The sequence below is a fragment of the Oncorhynchus kisutch genome, linkage group LG3 (genome assembly GCF_002021735.2).
Source record: "Oncorhynchus kisutch isolate 150728-3 linkage group LG3, Okis_V2, whole genome shotgun sequence".
NCBI classification, from domain to species: Eukaryota; Metazoa; Chordata; class Actinopteri; order Salmoniformes; family Salmonidae; genus Oncorhynchus; species Oncorhynchus kisutch.
The window spans coordinates 46,206,084-46,227,673 of NC_034176.2; the positions used below are offsets into that span (position 1 = coordinate 46,206,084).

A 21,590-nucleotide genomic window follows, 5' to 3' on the forward strand; every position below is an offset into this window, starting at 1 on the left:
TGTTGCTGGAGAACTTTCCTGCAATGCAGGACATTTAAAACTTGTAGTGTATTTGAGGTTTAAAAAAACACTTCTGAAGTTTGTAATTTCCACTTAGAAATGTCTGACTTGATTTTCCCTTATGAAAAATGTATCAACCCCTACAACAATGTCCATTAATTATAATCCACATAATAATTGACATTTCCTGTTAATGCAGGATTATTGTCATGTAGTAACAAACTGGCTCAAAAGAAGATCCTACATCTGTTGCAGTCTTCTGTACACACCACACATGCACACACAGACACACACACACACGTATACACATTACACACATAAGCACGCGCACACACACTGTGTCCACTGTCTCCTGCAGTCCCGATCGCTCAGAATGCATTTCAAAGGTTTTATTGATGCAGATTACAGTACAGAAGTAGCGAGCCCCCTGTGACTGTTACAGCACCACACCTCGTTGTCTTTTATTAAAAAGAACCAACAGACTGCAGACAATATGGTTGAATCCCACAGGACTGTGTGGAACTGTGATTTGCATGTCATTACTGGGTCCATATGCAGCTACAGCAGCACCTTGTAATCTACAGTACAGTAACAGAGAACACAATTAGGATTGTAGCTATACAGTCCTCTTTGAATGGTGTTTGTATATATTGCCCATATGCCTATCATAATGTTGTGGGGTGATTTTGACATTTAACAAAGTTGTAGTTGCGTGGTCAGTCATACAATAAGATACTTTTTATGTCCACACAACATTTTTGCCTGACTGATTTGATAGTATTGGAGGTCTGCACATACCAAACGTGTTGTGAAGCTTGGAGCCTACCCTCTAGTGTTCAACTGCGGTACTGCACCCTCTAGTTTCCTTTCCCTGACTAATGGTAATTTCACACTGACAGCAGTGGGATGCAACTTCATGTACTTTACAGTAAATCAATAACACCATTTAAACATGCTCACTGACAGCTTGTCATCATAATTGAGACGTTTGTTGGACTTTCAACCCAGGTGGGTTGTTGACTGACTGGACAGAGACCTAAGAGAGGGACATCGTGATGATTGTATTTGATTGGCAGTGTGAGTGTATATACAGCCAAAAGATTTTTGAATGGCTTCTGAGTGGCAGTTTGCTAGCCCTTTTCCTAAACTTAACCTTTACCCCCCTTTCTGGATCTGTCGGTTGGATCCACTTCCTATTTGATTGGAGGATGTTTGTGGCTATTTCTGGCCAGGCCTGGTCGGTCCGACTGCACTTTTTAAAGCCGATAACTTATTAATCTCTTCGCCCAGGGCTGCGTAATATGGAAGGCACACCCTTCTTATGCTCTCTCTTTCTCTGTCTCCACTCTCTCTTTTTATCTTTCCCTTTCTCTCTCTCTCTCTGTCCCCCCCTCTCTCCTATCTCTATTTATCTTTCTCTCTCAGTCTCCCCCAGTCTCTCTGCTCTCTCTCTCTCCCCCCCTATCTCTGTGCATACCGACGCATATTTCATCAGTAATACTGTCAGGCTGGCTCAGAGAGAAGGTTTACTCTGCCCCTGGTGAGAGGGGAGAAGAGGCCATAGTTAAGCCCACTGCAGGATGTTAGAGGAGACTAGAGGGCTGCGTCTCAAATGCCACCGATTCACCACATAGGGCGCTAATCAAAAGTAGTGCACTATATAGAGAATAGGGTACCATTTGGGACACAGACTACTGTAGGAGTTATGAGAAACCCTCCAACTGTCAATCAGAAATGGCTGCTATGCTCAGTGAAGAGGCCAGTCCTCCTCTTTCTGTGCTCTTTCAGGTCATAAAAGACACTAAAGAATGGTATTTAGCCAAACTTTCTGTGTATGATCCCATCCTCCTGTGCTTTGAAAATAATTTACCTGAGGGGTGAGTTGTGCCAAATTGAGCAGCACCGTGACGGGTTGGATGTCATCATCTGTGACTGTTGATTAACAGTGTTTGTGTAATTACAGCAGAGTGTTGATTAATCATATCGTTTACATGATTCATCTTTTTTTTGTTCCTCTAACGCTCAACCCTCTCTACTCTGTGCCTCTGAATAACCTCTCTCTCATTCCCCCTCTCACTCCAGTAGAGATGAGATGAAGGGCAGGGTGACTCGCTGATGGCTGCTCTGTGCTCCTCTACTCTCCCCTGGGATCACTCTGCCTTCTATTTATCTCCCTTAATTAGCATGTCCCAGAAAACCGACACCCCAAACTCCTTGTGCTACGTCTGTGGGACAGACAAAACACAGCAAAACACCCCAACTAACACAACGCGGCATTTACATTTGCTAATCAATAGAATGTTTATTGTACTGAGCGAGAACAGAAGACTAGGCTGTATTTGCATCGGGCTCTTCTGCTGCTGCAGTGTGGCATGGTTCTGTTTGTTAACTGTTTCAAAACACCTGACAGAACAAAAACACAACAATAATGTGGAGTAACTTCATCCTATTTTATCTGGGGCAGTATCTATTTATTTTACATACTGTAGACCAGGGATAATCAACGTGATTCAGCCACAAGGCAATTTTTTTATTGAGCGGATGGTCGGGGAAGCCGGAACATAATTACCAATCATGTGTGGACTGAAAATTGCCTAATGGGAATACCGATTTCGTATTGATTACCAAAATTAAAATCAATTGGAGTTGATTTCCTGGTGTTTTTACAGTCTTCTATGTCCAGCAATGAAAATGTCTAATTCTAAAAATGTTAAAAATCTATATTTTCTTTCTCAGAAAACTTGTGGGGCCAAATAAAACCACCCGAGGGCCAAATTCGGCTAACAAGGCCACCAGTTGTAAAAGCCTGCTGTAGACAGTGTCTCTCCATCACATGTTTATTTAACATGTCAGACAACCGCTCTCTCATGTAACATATTACCACCCATATTTATACATAACTATTTTCATCTATCAGTGTGTGTATTATATGAGGCTCTGCATATTAAATGCTCTCTAATGAATTTAAAAGGCATGATCCGTTAATGATGTGAGTCTCACACACACACATGCACACACACACACACACATATACACACTTCCTCTCCTGTAATCAACTTACTGTTTGCTAAGGTAATAAGGGCTCATGATTACTCCTCCTCTGTCTTAAATCACAGAGAGATACATCTGTGTGTGTGTGTTTGTGTGTGTTGTGATGCATGATAACATGAAGGTGTAAATAACGTCCTTATGCTGATTCATAAACCAGCGTCTGTCAGCAGCCGTCTATCTACTACTATGACAGGCAGACATCTGGATCCTAAATTTGATTTTGAATCTTATAATGTATGCCTGAATATTCAAACGCTTCAAAGTTGTCTGGTATTGTTTTTCGTCAGATGGATAAAGGAATGCATACAACGTTGCAGCATATTGAATGAATGATGCATTGACTGGACTGATAAGGGAGCCATTATAGCATTTAATTTACAATTTTACCGGTGACATATAAATACATTCTCACAATCTTGCAAATGTCTGTAATAGCTTATCTATTTTTTCCCACACAGATATTCTACACTGAGTGTACAAAACATTAAGAAGAGATTTTTCCATGACCTAAACTGACCAGGTGAATCCATAATCCCTTATTGATGTCACTTGTTAAATCCACTTGAAACAGTGTAGATGAAGGGGAGGACACAGGTTAAAGAAGGATTTTTAAGCCTTAAGACAATTGAGACATGGATTGTGCATGTGTGCCACTCAGAGGGTGAATGGGCAAGACAAAAGATTTAAGTGTCTTTGATTGTGGTATGGTAGGCGGTGTCAGGTGCACCGGTTTGTGTCAAGAACTGCAACGCTGCTGGGTATTTCACGCTCAATGTGTGTATCAAGAATGGTTCAACACCCAAATACGTCTAGCCAACTTGATACAACTGTGGGAAGCATTGGAATCAACATGGGCCAGCATCCCTGTGGAACGCTTTCGATGTAGGTTAAGATTTTAATACCCCTGCCCTACAGCATGCTCTGTGAGCTCCCTTCAAGTCCTAACCTTACCTCTAGAGGTCACTAACACAATACACACACTACCCCCTCAGACACATGTTTCAATACCCACAGCTAACACAGAGGATTTATTAGAGAGAAACATGTCTGTCTCTTGTACTGTACTGACATCTGTTTGGCAGTTAAAGCAGACTCCTATGACAGCAGTCTGTCATTTCTCTCAAGCATGGCCAGTCAAGACTAGTTTATTACTACACACACACACACACACACGTTGCACACACACACACACACACACACACACACACACACACACACACACACACACACACAGTTCTGTGTGTATTGCAAGGGTGGAGAGCAGTGCATGCTGAGACCATACACCACGTTGATAGAGCATGGCGCTTTGACGCTTGCAATGCCAGGATTGTGAGTTTGATTCCTGGGACCACCCATAAGTCAAATGTATGCACGCATGACTAAGTTGCTTTGGACAAAAGTGTCTGTTATTTGAACTCTGTGAAGCATTTATTTGGGATGCAATTGGAGTGGCGGTGCTCATGAGAGCCAGTTTCATCATAGTGCTTGATGATTTTTGCGGCTGCACTTTCAAAGTTCTTCAAATTTTCTGGATTGACTGACTTTCATGTCTTAAATTGATGATGACCTTCGTTTCTCTTTGTTTATTTCGCTGTTCTTGCTGTGCGGTAGCAGAGAGAACAGTCTATGACTAGGGTGGCTGGAGTCTTTGACAATGTTTAGGGTCTACCTCTGACACTGCCTGGTATAGAGGTCCTGGATGGCACGAAGCTTGGCCCCGGTGATGTACTGGGCCATACGCACTACCCTCTGTAGTGACTTGTGGTCGGAGGCTGAGCAGTTGCCATATCAGGCAGTGATGAAACCCATCAGGATGCTCTCGATGGTGCAGCTGTTAAACCTTTTGAGGATCTGAGGACCCATGCCAAATCTTTTCAGTCTCCTGAGGGGAAATAGGTTTTGTCGTGCCCTCTTCACGACTGTCTTGGTGTGCTTGGACCATGTTAGTGTGTTGGTGATGTGGACGACAAGGAACTTGAAGCTCTCAACCTGCTCCACTACACTCCCGTCGATGAGAATGGGGGTGTGCTCGGTCCTCCTTTTCCTGTATTCCACAATCATCTCCTTTGTCTTGATCACGTTGAGGGAGAGGCTGTTATCCTTGCACCACAGGTCTCTGACCTCCTCCCTATAGGCTGTCTCATCATTGTCTGTGATCAGGCCTACCACTGTTGTGTCATCAGCAAACTTAATGATGGTGTTGGAGTTGTGCCTAGTCATGCAGTCATGAGTGAACAGGGAGTACAGGAGGGGACTGAGCACGCATCCCTGGGGGGCCCCAGTGTTGAGAATCAGCGTGGCGGATGTGTTGTTACCTACCCTTACCACTTGGAGGTGGCCCGTCAGGAAGTCCAGAAACCAGTTGCAGAGGGAGGTGTTTAGTCCCAGGGTCCTTAGCTTAGTGATGAGCTTTGAGGGCACTATGGTGTTGAACGCTGAGCTGTAGTCAATGAATATCATTCTCACATAGGTGTTCCTTTTGTCCAGGTGTGAAAGGGCAGTGTGGAGTGCAATAGAGATTGCATAATTTGTGGATCTGTTGGTGGAGTATACAAATTGGAGTGGGTTTGGGGTTTCTGGGATGATGGTGTTGATGTGAGCCATGACCAGCCTTTCAAAGCATTTCATGACTACAGACATGAGTGCTACGGGTCGGTAGTCATTTAGGCAGGTTACCTTAGTGTCCTTGGGCAAAGTGTCTCTGGTGGTCTACTTAAAACATGTTGGTATTACAGACTCAGACAGGGAGGGGTTGAAAATGTCAGTCCAGACACTTCAAATCAAAGCTTACTTGTCACATTTAACCTTTTTGAATTATATATTTTCATTATAATGCAGAAGCTGTCGATATTAACTATTCTCCTGTTGTGCTGTATTAGATAGACAGAGGACAGATCCCTATGTTTTATCATAAAAACATGTTGGTATTACAGACTCAGACAGGGAAGGGTTGAAAATGTCAGTCAAGACACTTCAAATCAAAGCTTATTTGTCACGTGTGCAGAATACAACAGAACTTACAGTGAAATGCTTACTTACAGGCTCTAACCAAGAGTGCAAAAAATGTGTTATGTGAACAATGGGTAGGTAAAGAAATAAAACAACAGTAAAAAGACAGGCTATATACAGCAGTTAAGAACAAATTCTTATTTTCAATGACGGCCTAGGAACAGTGGGTTAACTGCCTTGTTCAGGGGAAGAACAACACATTTTTACCTTGTCAGCTCGGAGATTCAATTTTGCAACCTTTTGGTTACTAGTCCAACACTCTAACCACTAGGCTACCTGCTGCTCACTTACAGTTGGTCAGCGCATGCTCAGAGTACACGTCTTGGTAATACGTCTGGCCCTGCGGCCTTGTGAATGTTGACCTGTTTAAAAGGTCTTACTCACATCGGCTGTGGAGAGCGTGATCACACAGTCGTCCGGAACAGTTGGTGCTCTCATGCATGTTTCAGTGTTATTTGCCTCGAAGCGAGCATAGAAGTTATTTAGCTCGTCTGGTAGGCTCGTGTCACTGGACAGCTCTCGGCTGTGCATCCCTTTGTAGTCTGTAATAGTTTGCAAGCCCTGCCACATCCGACGAGCGTCGGAGCTAGTGTTGTACGATTCAATCTTAGTCCTGTATTGATGCTTTGCCTGTTTGATGGTTCATCGGAGGGCATGGCGGGATTTCTTATAAGCTTCCGGGTTAGAGTCCCGCTCCTTGAAAGCGGAAGCTCCACCCTTTAGCTCAGTGCGAATGTTGCCTGTAATTCATGGCTTCTGGTTGGGGTATGTACGTACAGTCACTGTGGGGATGATGTCCTCGATGCACTTATTGATAAAGCCAGTGACTGATGTGGTGTACTCCTCAATGCCATCGGAAGAATCCCTGAACATATTCCAGTCTGTGCTAGCAAAACCGTCCTGTAGTTTATTATCTGTTTTATATGACCACTTTTTTATAGACTGAGCCACTGGTGCCCCCTGCTTTAATTTTTGCTTGTAAGCAGGAATCAGGAGGATATAATTATGGTCAGATTTGCCACATGGAGGGCGAGGGAGAGCTTTGTACGCGTCTCTGTGTGCGGACTATCAAGAATTTCTTTCCCCCTCTGGTTGCACATTTAACACGCTGATAGAAATTAGGTAGAACTGTTTTAAGATTTCCTGCATTAAAGTCCCTGGCCACTAGATATCGTGCACCAGGTGTTGTTTACATATATGCATAGGCCCCTCCCTCGTGTCTTACCAGAGGCTACTGTTCTATCCTGCCGATAGAGTGTATAACCCTCCAGCTGTATGTTCTTAATGTCGTTGTTCAGCCACGACTCGGTGAAACATAAGATATTACAGTTTTCAATGTCCCGTTGGTAGGATACATGTGCTTTCAGTTCGTCACATTTATTTTCCAGCGATTTAACCTTAGCTAGCAGGACGGAAGGCAAATGAAGATAAGCTACCCCTCGCCTGATCCTCAGAAGGCATCATGATCTTTTTCTGTGAAATCTCTGTTTCCTTCTCCAGTGAATGACCAGGATCTGGGCCTGGTCGGATGTCTGTAGTATATCCCTCCCGTCTGAATCATTGAAGAAAAGCTATTTGTCCAATCTGAGTTGAGTAATCGCAGTTCTGATATCCAGAAGCTCTTTTCAGTCATAAGAGACGGTAGCAGCAACATTATGTACAAAACAAGTTATGAACAACGCGAAAAAACTAACAAAATAGCATGGTTGGTTAAGAGCTGATAAGACGGCAGCCATCCCCTCTGGCGCCATCACTGTAAATGGAGCTGTGGAGATAAATAACAGTTTTAGAATCAAATGCAGACTCCAGTTTGCTTAAAAGTATTGTCACAACCCTGCAGTCCAAAGATGCATGAATTGTGCAGGATATATTCTATTCATCCATTCTGGAGGGAAAATTAGAGTTTAATAAGACTGTCTGGCTTACAGGATTTAGTTTAACCTTTTTGAATGATATATTTTCATTATAATGCAGCAGCTGGCGATATGAACTATTCTCCTGTTGTGCTGTATTAGATAGACAGAGGACAGATCACTATATGTTTTATCATAAAAAAATACTACTCTACTATTACACTAGGCTTTCAAGGACCCCAATGAATTCTTAGAATTTGACTTTCTGTATGTAAATACCGGTTTTTTTTCTGTTAACTTTTAGAGAACAGTTAAATCAATGTGTCCAATCCGGAAGAGTCCACTCTGGCAGAGGGGGTTGAATACAATATTATCGTAAAAAATAGGTACAAAACGTTCCTATGTCGGAATAAGATTACACAAAATAGCCCATTAAACATGTCAGTCATTCAATCCGTTTGTAGACGACCATTGAAATTGAAATAGAAATGGGCAACATTAGTAGAGCCCTCAATTTCATCTCGGTATTCATAAAGTAGGCTAACTGAGTTCAAAGTCTCCTCTGAGGTGCATTTATTCCGCCAAACAGTTGTAAAACGTTTCGTTTTGCAACTTAAAGGAGAGTTTGTATTGGACAAATTCAGTTAGGTCCCTCCCCGTTTCGTTCCGTTTGCTTCCGTTTAAGAAACATTGACGGATAGAATTACACCCCAGTTGTTGGTAAGAACGTTTCGGTTCCCATCGATATCACAGCAATAATTTTAAAGGATCTCGGGAGTTGACGCCGGAGGAATTGCAGCGAGCTAGGGAAGTCTTTTAGGACCGCAGTCACAAGCCATGTTCCATTTTAGAGACTAGGATAGGGTATATTTTAAGAGATACCAGTTCTACAAGCCATAAACCGTAAAACAAGTGTCTTAATTAACATAAGGCCAAAGTGTTTCACAACTTTTACAACGCAGAATGCCTGTGAAAGGAGGCGGAAGAGTGGCTGTGTATCCAGGCAAGGGCGAACATGTCGGAGTAAGTCAACTGTAGTTCGTTTTACCATTACAGACTGTAACTTTTAGCATACAGCGATACGGTATCTTAACCCGCTGCGTCCCAAGAATATGCTGTAGGTATTTGTATTACATATATATTTTAGGAGTTTTACGGTCATGAGGCGGTGATCGGGTGGCTGTACCTTTGCTACGTATGGAGCAACCAACGTTTATAACCTTGTGAATTCACCTGTAGAGTTTCGCCCTCTCGGCCAATAAGAATGACGCCTTGAAGTATTTAGTCAAATATTTGCACTTGTTGTCAAGTAGTTGTGCATTATTTACACACAGTTTAGATTCCTGTGATATATAATATTATTTGACTATTTTATTCTGTCACTTTTAAATCTTTCAAGTTTAAATGTCTATTCATTTGAAAATAAGTGTGTGTGTAGCCTAATTTCATGTTAGGCCACATCAATTCAGAAGTGTGTGTGTGGACGGACGCACCCCAAAGGCTCTCTCTGTACTTGGCTCAGTATTGTCTGTCTGTCTGGCCCCAGCAGGGGATAAGCTTAGGGTACACAGATTGCTGGGATGAGGATCGCTGGAGCGGTCAACCATTACGCGTTGGGTGCGTGTGTGTGTATGTCGGTGAATATGTATGTATTTACTGTGTGTGTGTGTGTGTGTGTGTGTGTGTGTGTGTGTGTGTGTGTAACGGGTGGATGATGATCACATTGCTGACCTCATAAAACCCAGTCCTCTCAACCCTCAATATGGCGTTTGTTTACATGGCTACTGTATTAATTCAGCAATAACAGGCAAGTGCTGATGAATATCTTATTCATCAGTCTAGTATTAAAATCCTGTTTTTTCAGCATGTGATTATCACTATACTCTAAATCCAATAAAACATTTTACAGACCCACTTTAAAGAAACTACTTGTGCAGGCTTTATTGCACATTTGTTAAGTATTCACAAGCACTGTCACACATTTCTGAAGAATCCATAGCCTATATGCCTTATAGAGGCTTTTAAAGATGGAACAATTTAGCTATTGAGACAAATCTTGCTTGTTTGTTGAAATAGCTTGTGGTGAGTGGATAATTGTTATACAGTCACTGTCAACCCTCCACACAGCCTCAATGGGTGCCACTGTTTTATCTGCCCAGCTGTATCGACAAGAACCATCGCTCCATTCTAGAGTGAGTAGCTGTTAAAGTACAGTAGTGTGTTTGTTACAGTAGTGTCTGTTACAGTAGTCACTCTCTATTGGGTGAGGACTTCAGTCATACAGTATAACTTTATTAGAATTTCCAGTAGGTGATAATACATGTTAACTAGATGCACATTGATTTTCAATGTGTCCTTCTGAGGGGAAGAGTGTGTTACAGTGTGTGTGTGAGTCTGTAGGAGGAGCATGTGAGAGCTTGTGAATGTTTGCACATGTGAGTACAGTATGTAGGCCTACTTTGTGTGTATGTATATATATATATGTGTGTGTGTGTGTATGTTGCTTCAAGGTCCCACATTGGAGAGATACGTGTTCAGAGCAGACCTAAGGATGGGTGTGTGTGTGTGTGTGTGTGTGCCAGGGGGGCTCGTGTCTTGCTGACCTCTGTAGCGTGGAGCAGGTGGTCCCAGCAGTAATCCCCCAGAAGGCCATAGGATAGAAACCACCGTGGCAGTTCTAATCTCCCAGGGAGCTGTTTGGCTTCACCCCCCCCCCCCCCCCTTTTACACGCCACTGACCAACACACACACACAATCTGATCAGCCCCCCAGCACTCAATTAGGACTATAATTAGGATGTTCACAAACTGGAGTAGGGTTTCTAAAGGGACAGTTGAAGGAAGAATTTACTGTTGCAGTAAATATTACCTGCTACACCGAGTATGTTAGAATGTATTAATGTTACTACATATTACTACCTTTCTAGAGGTTATCATGTAATCAGTGGTGGAAAAGTACTCAATTGTCATACTTGAGTAAAAGTAAAGATTAGTATTTTCCTTGCCAAAAAACCCGATACTGAGAGCAATGATTTAGATCATTTTAAATATTGGTTAAGAATAATGAAAATGACTGCAGTTTCTACTGGTCATTGTTTTCAGGCTGGTTGTATTGGTGCTAGCGAGGTACCAAGCTAAAGCTAGCTACCCCATCAGAAGTTGTGGTCGAACAAATAATTATTTATTACCAACGTGGTATTGTAAACACATCGTTCGTGGTCGGTATTTGGTTGTTTGCAGACTTTTTTTTGTACAGCATTGACAGTGCTACAGATATTAGTGGTGACGGTTGGCTTGCAAATGCAAATTCAGAACACACAACATTCTATAATAGAACTGTGTTATTTGACGTTCCAAATTAAAAGCCTATTTAATGCGTCAAAGTGTTTTTTGACTTGTCAAATCATGTTATTTGATGGATCGTTTTTGACATCCAAAGACCCAAACAGCGTTCCATTGTGTGTCTTGAAGCTAATAGCAGTGACGCTATTACCGTGTAACTCCGGTAGGGCAACGTGTACCGGTGCTCGACCAGTCGGCGAAAGCAAACATCACCCATGACAGAGAGGTTGATTTGTCAAGGGCATTGAATTCCATTATCTTGGTGTTAATGGGATTTTGCCTTTGAGTAGTCTCGCTGAAATATTCTTACTCTTTCGAATGACTGCTCGACTTGATGACTGCTCGATCCACACAGCAGACATTGTGGGCTAGGTTAGGAATGCTGTGTTGCACGTGTAGCGCAACATTTTACGTGCCGTCATTACGTTATATAGGTATGCACGTCAGCTTTGACATCGGTTTTGCACATCGGCGTTAAACTAGGCATCGGGTCAACACCAATGTTGGCATTTTTAGCTAATATCGGCCTATTCCGATATGTTCACCGATATATTGTGCATCCCTAGTAAAGATACCTTAATAGACAATTACTCAAGTAAAAGTCACCCAGTAAAATAGTACTTGAGTAAAAGTTTTAAAGTATCCTGTTTTAAATGTACTTAAGTACAGGGATGGAAAAATTACTCAAGTGTCATAAGTAAAAGTAAATGCTATACATAAAATTCCTTACAATTATGCCGTATGGTTTGCTTAATATATGTTTTTTTTTTTTGCGGACAGACGGGCACACTCCAACACTCAGACATCCTTTACAAACGCAGTATGTGTTTAGTGAGTCCGCCAGATCAGAGGCAGTAGGGATGACAATGCATTAAATTGATATGTGCGTGAATTGGACCATATTGCTCTCCTGCCTGAGCATTCAAAATGTAACGAGTACTTTTGGGTGTCAGGGGAAATGTATGGCAGTAAAAAGTACATATTTGTATAGAAATGTAGTGGAGTAAAAGTTGTCAAATATAAATAGAAAAGTATAGATACCCCCAAAAACAACTTAAGTAGTACTTTTTAATGTACATGTGACATAAATATAAACGCAACATGTAAAGTGTTGGTCCCATGTTTCATGAGCTGAAATAGAAGATCCCTGAATATTATTTCTCTCAAATTTATGGAGAATTTCTCCTTTGCCAAGATAACCCATCCACCTGATAGGTGTGGCATATCAAGAAGCTGCTTAAACAGCATGATCATTGCACAGGTGCACCTTGTGCTGGGGACAATTAACGGCAATTCTAAAATATGCAGTTATGTCACACAACACAATGCCACCGATGTCTCAACTTTTGAGGGAGCGTGCAATTGGCATGCTGACTGCAGAAATGTCCACCAGAGCTGTTGCCAGATAATTGAATGTTAACTTCTCTACCATAAGCCACCTCCAACGTCGTTTTAGAGAATTTGGCGGTACGTTCAACCGGCCTCACAACCGCAGACCATGGGTAACCACGCCAGCCCAGGACCTCCACATCCGGCTTCTTCACCTGTGGGATTGTCTGAGACCAACCACCTGGACAGCTGATGAAACTGGGTTTGCACAACTGAAGAATGTCTGCAGCAACTGTCAGGATTCGTCTCGGGGAAGTGCACGTCATCCTCACCAGGGTCTTGACCTGACTGCATTTCAAGTTCAGCATCGTAACTGACTTCAGTGGGCAAATGCTTACCTTTGATGGCCACTGTGGAAGTGTGCTCTTCACGGACGAGTCCCGGTTTCAACTGTCCCGGGCAGATGGCAGACAGCGTGTATGGCGTTGTGTGGGCTAGTGGTTTTCTGATGTCAACATTGTGAATAGGGTGTCCCATGGTGGCGGTGGGGTTATGGTATGGGCAGGCATAAGCTATAAACAACAAACATAATACAATTTTATTAATGGCAATTTGAATGCACAGAGATACCTTGACGAGATCCATCACCTCATGTTTCAGCATGATAATGCACATCCTGATCATTACAAGGATCTTTACAGAATTCCTGGAAGCTGAAAATGTCCCAGTTCTGCATATTCACCAGACATGTCACCCATTGAGCATGTTTAGGATGCTCTGGATTGACGTGTACCACAGTGTGTTCCAGTACCGGCCAATATCCAGCAACTTCGCATAGGCATTGAAAAATATATATATTTTTCGGTGTATTTTTGCTTAAGTACATTAGACCACTGCATGTAGTCCAACTTGACACACCCTCCACCACATCATCTCATGGAGAGGGAGTGGACAGAGTTAAAGATTCCTCTGAGTACCAAATGGCACTCTATTCCCTATATAGTGCACTACTTTTGACCAGGGCCCATAGGCAATAGGGTGCTTTGTGGGACATTGCCCACATGTCCTCCCTCCTGTTGCCTTTCAACTCAACTCTCAGCTCCCTCCCTGCTAGGAGAGCTGTTCCTCTTATCTGTGTAAATAATCTGGTGGTGAGTGTATTCTGACTGGAGCTAGCACTCTTATACACTTACTGGTAAGCATTTCTCTTTGGTGAGGCAAAGGGCATGGGACAGGGGACCAAAGGCATGCTGGTGTTGAAATCAAACCCCTCGTGGGGAACACATTTGCACCAAATTGCTCGGAGCCATCTTATCTCTGATTGGCCGGATCTAATGGTGGTGCAGAATTCTGATTGGATGGTCTGGGGTTGTTGCCATGAAGAGCAGTGCCGTGACTCTCTTATGCCTTAATCACACCGACAACGTACATTGCATTTTTGTACACCAGAAGTATATTAATTTCCAATGGAACGTTGTGTTTGCCTTGCAGCATTGCCTTGCAGCATTGCGTTGCAGAGGGAGTTGCAGTGCGTTCTGTGTGGCGCATACGTTGGATTTATCAAACGTATGCATCAAACTGTATGCGTAGACACCTTGTCAGAAATGGTAACAGAAGGTGAATGTTGAACACCTATCTAGATGATGCTGCATACCATTTTGCGTAATGAGGTGTGTAGGTGTGATCGAGGCGTAAAAGGATAACAGTTAGTGTCATACACGCGCACACAACATCAGAGTTGACGGTGTGCCTAGATCAGCTGTTAGGTTTCCACTAACACTCATGGAACTGCCCTACACATACTGGGTGTGTGTGTGTCTGTCAGACAGAGTATGCAAGATATTATGAACACATGCTTTATGAACACCATCATGACCGACTGACCAGGTGAATCCAGGTGAAAGCTATGATCACTTATTAATGTAACTTGTTAAATCCACTTCAGTCAGCTTAGATGGGGAGGAGACAGGTTTAAAGAAGGATTTTTTAGCCTTGAGACAATTGAGACATGGATTGTGTATACGATATGTGTCATTCACAGGGGGAATGGGCAAGACAAAATATTTGTCTTTTAATGGGGTATGTTAGTCGGTGCCAGGCGCTCCGGTTTGTCTCAAGAACTGCAACACTGCTGGGTTTTTCACGCTCAACAGTTTCCCGTATGGATCAAGAATGGTCCACCACCCACAGGACATCCAGCCAGCTTGACACAACTGTGGGAAGCATTGGAGTCAACATGTGCCAGCGTCTCTGTGGAACACTTTCAACACCTTGTAGTCCATGCCCCAATGAATTGAGGCTGTTCTGAGGGCAAAAGGGAGGGGGTGGCAACTCAGTATTAGGAAGATGTTCTTAATGTTTACACAAAAGTATGTGGACACCTATTCGTATTAGTGGCTTCGACTAATTCAGCCACAACCATTGCTGAAAGGTGTATAAAATTGAGCACACAGCCATGCAATCTCCATAGACAAACATTGACAGTAGAATGGCCTGTACTGAAGAGCTCAGTGACTTTCAGTATGGCACTGTCATAGGATGCCACCTTTCCAATATGAGTCAGTTTGTCAAATTTCTGCCCTGCTAGTTCTGCCTCGGTCAACTGTAAGTGCTGTTATTGTGAAGTGGAAACGTCTAAGGGCAACAACGGCCCAGCCGCGAAGTGGTAGGCCACATAAGCTCACAGAATGGGTCCGCCGAGTGCTGAAGCGCGTAGCGAGTAAAACTTGTCTGTCCTCGGTTGCAACACTCCCTACCAAGTGCCAAACTGCCTCTGGAAGCAATGTCAGCACAAAAACTGTTTGTCGGGAGCTTCATGAAATGGCAGCTACACACAAGCCTAAGATCACCATGCGCAATGCCAAGCTTCGGCTAGTTGTGTAAAGCTCGCCGCCATTGGAATCTGGAGCAGTGGAAACACAATCACACTTCACCATCTGGCAGTTCAACGGATTCATCTGGGTTTGTCAGATGCTAGGAGAACGCTACCTGCCCGAATGCATAGTGCCAACTATAAAGTTTGGTGGAGGAGGAATAATGGTTTGGGGCAGAAGTGTTGTGATTGTATTATTATGATGTATTTACCCTGACATCACTTCCTCCTAAGAGCAGCTAGAACAATAGACAGACCTAGTCTACTGAGATAGGATCAGAGGATGTAGGCAGAGGAAGGATGTAGAAGGGAGAGGAATATAAGAAGAAAGATGGAGGGAAGGCCAGTGTCTGACGTGGTTGTTTACTGATTGACGATCTCCCAGTGATCAAAAGCCTAATAATAATCAGTCTCTGCACTCTGCACTCCGATGCTCTGTCCTAGTTCTGCTCTGCCCTCTGCTACTTTCCGAATGCACTGTATATACACACACACACACACACACACGTGCGCCTTTACCACCCTTGCCCTCGTGCCAGGGATGAGAAGGTTCAATTTACATTGCAGTAGCTGATTATCTTGGTCTTACAGTGGACAACAACCGCACTTCTCCCCCCCCCCCCTGCATTCCAACCCGAAGCTTCCCTCTCCTCCTCCTCCTCCTTCTCCTCCTCCTTCCACACGTTAGTTCACACACCTAAAATACCCTCAGAGAGGAAAGGAATGACCAAATGGCGAGCCCAGCTCAAGACCTTTTTGCTCAACCTGTTGAGTAAGAACCCTGTAATTGGTTTACAGTAGCCATTGTCTGCATCACAAATTGCACCCTATTCACTAAATAGTGCACTGTAAAGGAAATAGGGTGCCATTTGGGATGCATTATTCTTACTTCCTGGTGGGACATTCAGGGACAGTGGAATTGTTAGTGGGTTGACTGCGTTTTGGGGGAAAGCCCCCCTTAGTATATATGCCATGGCATGCAGTTGGCCTATATGTGCAGCTGTGTGTTGAACGAATGTTGAACAAAGAAGTCCAAACTGGCACCTTATTTCCAAAATAGTGCACTACTTTTGAACATGGCTCTGATCAAAAGTAGTGCACTATATAGGCACATTTTAATATAACCTTTATTTAACTAGTCAAGCCAATCACGGCCTACCCCGGCAAAACCCGGACAACACTGGGCCAATTGTGAGCTTCCCTATGGGACTCCCAATCACGGCTGGATGTGATGCAGCCTGGATTCGATCCAGGGACTGCAGTGACAACTCTTGCACTGAGATGCGGTGCCTGCTGCACCACTCGGGAGCCCAGAATATGGTGCCATTTGGGACTAATCTAGTGTTTTCCAAATAGTGAATGGCTCTCTCTCTCTGTTCAGTTCAGCTATAATTACATGGCATTAATTTCGGTGTTCAACCCATCACCATCCAACAGAAATAAGGGGCAGTTGGCTATTTTAGTGCCGGCACAGAGGATGTAGGCCCTGAACACACACACACACACACACTACCCCTGTAATTGTTACTCTGGCAACCACTAATTTTACTGTCTTTGTTTAGATTTCACAACGAAGCTGGTGCTCCTTTGGAGGAAAAAACACCTAGCAGCTATTTTACAGTGTTTTCTTGGGGGAAAGAAAAAACACACAGGTTTTATTTGTATCTATAAGTGATTTGAGTGATTTATTTTTATCTGAAGTGTTCAAACACATTTATTTATGTTAAAGATCCAATACTGCTGTTTTTATCTCAGTATCAAATAATATCTGAGTAGCAATTAAGTCCCTTACTGGTCAAAAAGAAACAAAAATTGCTTCTTTGCAATACATTTCTCAATAACAAATTTCGCTAGGACTGTCTGGGAGTGGTCTGACTGGCAGGAGAAAACTGAACTAGCTGTTATTGGCAGAGGTATAGAACTCTTTCTTATTGGTCTATTAACTAATTAACTGCCTAGTGATGTCACCAGGCAGGCCAAAACTCCATCCCACCACAACTGGTATAAATTTGGGACTGTCTTTTCAAACAGCATAATTTTTTGTGATGCACCTATATGACATTTTTGGGCGATACAATATCCAATATTTTCCTTGCAAAAACAAAAACGCTAACCGATATTAAAAATGTTTGCAGCCTTTTAAGCATTGTAGTACAGTTAAATAGTTAACACACACACACATGGATGCAGTGGTCTAAGGCACTGCATCTCCGTGCAAGAGGCGTCACTACAGTCCCTGGTTTGAATCCAGGCTGTATCACATCTGGCCGTGATTGGCGTCGCACAATTGGCCCAGCCTCGTCCGGGTTTGGCTGGGGTAGGCCGTCATTGTAAACAAGAATTTGTTCTTATCTGACTTGCCTAGTTAAATAAAGGTTAGACACACACACCACACCACACTGACCAAAAGTTATTTAGTTTGCATTTACATATGTCCCCATTACCAATAACACATAATCAAAACATATTTATTTCACTTACTTGCTCAGTTTCATTCTCAACCAGGATGTCTATGACGCCGTTTGGGTCTTTGCTACCCTAATTTATAAGACATTTCTCATTTGGTTAATGCTGGTCAGACCCATCTATGTGAAGCTAGCCACAAATAGGATTAGCCACAACAGTGGACTTTGTGGTTAGCCTTCAAAATACAAGTCTGGCATAATTCTACTATTTGTATTCATTTGAATCACTGTCAATAACACAGTTTTATTTTGAAGGCAAACTGCAAATTCCACTATTGTGCCTAATTCTTATTGTGGTTAGCTTCACATAACCCGGTCCGGTCGAGCATCACTAACCAGATGAAGCTAGCTGGCTGCTTATAATGTTAGCTTTGGGCAACATGGTTAAGTAGCTTGCTAGCTATTTATTTTCATGAACTGAAGTTCAATTTCAATAGGAGAACACCAAGTGCTAATACTTACTCACAAGGATTCCTAAATCATTGCTGAGAAAAATGAAAATGACTGCAGTTTCTACTGGTCATTGGTTTCAGTCTGGTTGTATTGGTGCTATCTAGGTACCAAGCTAAAGATAGCTACCCCAGAAGTTAAGGGCGAACAAAATATGCTTTATTACCAACGCGGTATTGAAAACACATTGTTCGTAGCCGGTGTTTGCAGACTTTTGTTGTACAGCTTTGATAGTGCTACTGTATCTTTTTTGACACGCAAAGACCCAAATGGCGTTCCATAGTATGTATGTTGTAAAGCTATTACTGTGTAATGCCGGTAGGGCAATATCTGAAAAATAGTGCACTTGGTAGTGTGTACCGGTGCTCGACCATTCAACGAAGTCAACATCACCCACGACAGAGAACGGTTGATTGTCACGGGCAATGAATTCCAGTATCTTGGCTTTAATAGATTTCACCTTTGCGTTGTCTCACTGAAATGTTCTTACTCTTTCAAATGACTTGTTGACTGCTCGATCCACACAGCAGACATTGTGGGCTAGGTTAGGAATGCTCTGTTGCGCAACATTTTACGTGCCGTCAATACGTTATATAGGTATGCACCTCAGCTTTGACATCGGTTTTGCACATCGGTGTTAAACTAGACATCAGGCCGATACCGACATTGGCATTTGTAGCTAATATCGACCGATTCTGATATGTTCACTGACATATCGTGCATCCCTAATCATTTTCACAATTCCGCAGTATTATTCCAACCTCAGTGTGGAATCGTATATAAATATTTGGAAAATGTTTGACTGCACTGCCTTTAATGCAATTTCAGGACTTTAATTTTGTTTTAGATATTAAACAGTAAATAAGTACATATGTTTTTATGTTTACAATGATTTGGTCTAACTCCTCAAAGGGAAGAGAGAGAAAGATTTTAAGATATGTACCTAGGGGAGACTACAGTCTGTGTGTGCATGCGTACGTATGCATGACACCACTCTCCAGTCCCAGTTGTTTGCTACTCATTGGCTTGCTAGTCATTTAACAGTTTGACAAGATAATGTGCTAGCTCGCTGGTTGTGTAAGAATTAGTTTGTGCTTGTGCTAAACAGCTAGTTAGCGATCTTGTCAGTTGACTGTTAGCTAGGCAATTATTTTGACATTTAAACGAATTTGCTAGAAAACATGTTCTTGTGAATTCTGTTTTGATCCAACAGCCCAGGCCAATATTTTTAACGAAATGTGAATTTTTTTAATGAGCTAGCACGACTTACTACTGATTTACGATAGAGTATGTCACAAAACGCAGGCAGAGGGACCGTTTACAGAACACTTCCTTCCTCTTTTTCCACATCACCACACCCCAGTCCACCAGTCCAGAGCACAGTCAGGCCAAGACTGCCAAGACCCAGGCTAACACTGACTGAGAGATGTAGACAATAGAGGACAGGCAGCCAAAACCCAGGTTAACTCCACTTGGCACGGTGAGATCACGGTTCTCTGTGCTCTAATTTCAATGTTGATCAGAGAAATTAAACATACTTATTATTTAGTAATAGCAAGAAATGCCCTTTGGTAATTAAGGTTTTGTTGAACAGCAGCAGCAGCAGGAAATGGGGTGTCTACAGTATGTGTCCAAGGAAAAGAGACTTTTGCATATTTCAGATCAAACACCCATACAGCCGCACCACATTCGTGGGTACAACTTTAAATAGTGTTGGGTTTCCTTCAAATACTTTGAGAGTTGGAAAGCAATGAATATGCGGTTGGTTTATTTTACCATAACTCATATTTGGGGCAATATGAATGAGGAAACCATTGGATTGAAGTGTTTTACCATAGCAACCCCAGTGCTACAGTAAAAACAAGTGTGATATTATTATGTATTTACCCTGACATCACTTCCTCCTTAGAACAGCTAGAACAATAGACGGACCTGGTCTACTGATGGGGCAGTAGATAGGCTCAGCGGATGTAGGGTGAACAGAGAGGAGAGGGGAAGCAGGAGGAGGAAGCAGAAGAGAGGGGGAGAGGAATATGTAGAGGAAGAAAGATGGAGGGAAGGCCAGTGTCTGAAGTGGTTGTTTACTAAATGATTCCAGTGATCAAAAGCCTAATAATCAGTCTGCACTCTGCACTCCGCTGCTCTGGCCTAGTTCCGCTCTGTTCTCTGCTGCTCTGGTCTCTCAGATGTTCTGTACAAAGACACAATACCAGGTGCAACACTGAAGGGAAAAGGATAGAAATAGAACCACCATTTATTATGAAGAAAAACAGAGATTTAAATGACTCATGCCTATATGGCTGAGATTAACATTCTCTCATATGAAAACAAGACAAAGTGCTTTGTGTGAAGTGTTTTATTTTTAGCCTTTACTGTAGATTTATGGAATGTTTTTGGTATTTGTGATTACATTAAGACGAGGTCAATTTATGAATAATTTAGACTAACAATGCTAATGATGCTTATGTGATAATAACAACTTTATTTACAAACAGTAAACAGGCCACCTAATAATACAATGAGGGAAGAGGAATTCAGAATGTGTGAATAGAATGACTCACTAATGAGATGACATCACAATGGAGAGCTCAGACAGTATGGAGAATAGCTGGCACAGTGTAGAGGGAGAGAGAGAGGCGAGGGCGAGAGATGGGTGTGCAAATCCTGGTGCTCCAAAGCGGGCATTGTTTTATAAAACAAAATCAAACAACAAACTGAAACCCGTAGTTGAGGCTAGACCACTTGGCCTTTCTGTTTGGAGTGGAGTGCTCTCTCTAGTGCTCTCTTTGGGGCTGTGAAGAGCTACTGTATGTGTAGGAGAGCTGAGTTGGGTTATGGTCACTGATTAGTAATCACTGACCTCACATGACTAGGATAGGTGAAAGATGCATACATAGGTTTAAGTGGAGGCTCTATCCAATCTTAAAATTAGGGCTTGGCTTACCCATGGAAAACCATACAGAATCAGACTAGAATACTCAATCTAAGCTTCCTCAATGTAACATCAGTGATCACTTCAAGGAGAGATGGGCGGGAGGGATGGAAGAGATCCCGCTTACATTTAAAATAAACGAAACAGGGTCTGGTTCAAACATGGTCTGGTACCTCTTTAGTGTGAGACACAGGGAAGATCTCAATTGTATACTCACGTCTCCTCCTCAAAACCCATTGGATGAGAAAGCTAGAGGTCCCTCCTCTCTGACCTTCTCCTCCAATGGGT

At 42.7% G+C, this 21,590-nt stretch overlaps 1 protein-coding gene across 2 annotated transcripts in view; it reads left to right on the forward strand.

Annotated features, from left to right (window-relative positions):
• Window positions 1-21,590, forward strand: part of LOC109883845 (tight junction protein ZO-2) — a 117,807-nt gene that overhangs the window by 8,722 nt on the left and 87,495 nt on the right. Inside the window, exon 1 of one of the 2 annotated variants that reach the window (XM_031807246.1) lies at window positions 8,623-8,936. The exons of the other annotated variant lie outside the window; for it this stretch is intronic. Within the exon in view, the coding sequence (XP_031663106.1) occupies window positions 8,877-8,936 (60 nt within the window). The 5' untranslated portion in view covers window positions 8,623-8,876. Of the gene's footprint in view, window positions 1-8,622; window positions 8,937-21,590 lie in introns of those variants that run through there. 2 annotated transcript variants of the gene reach the window in all.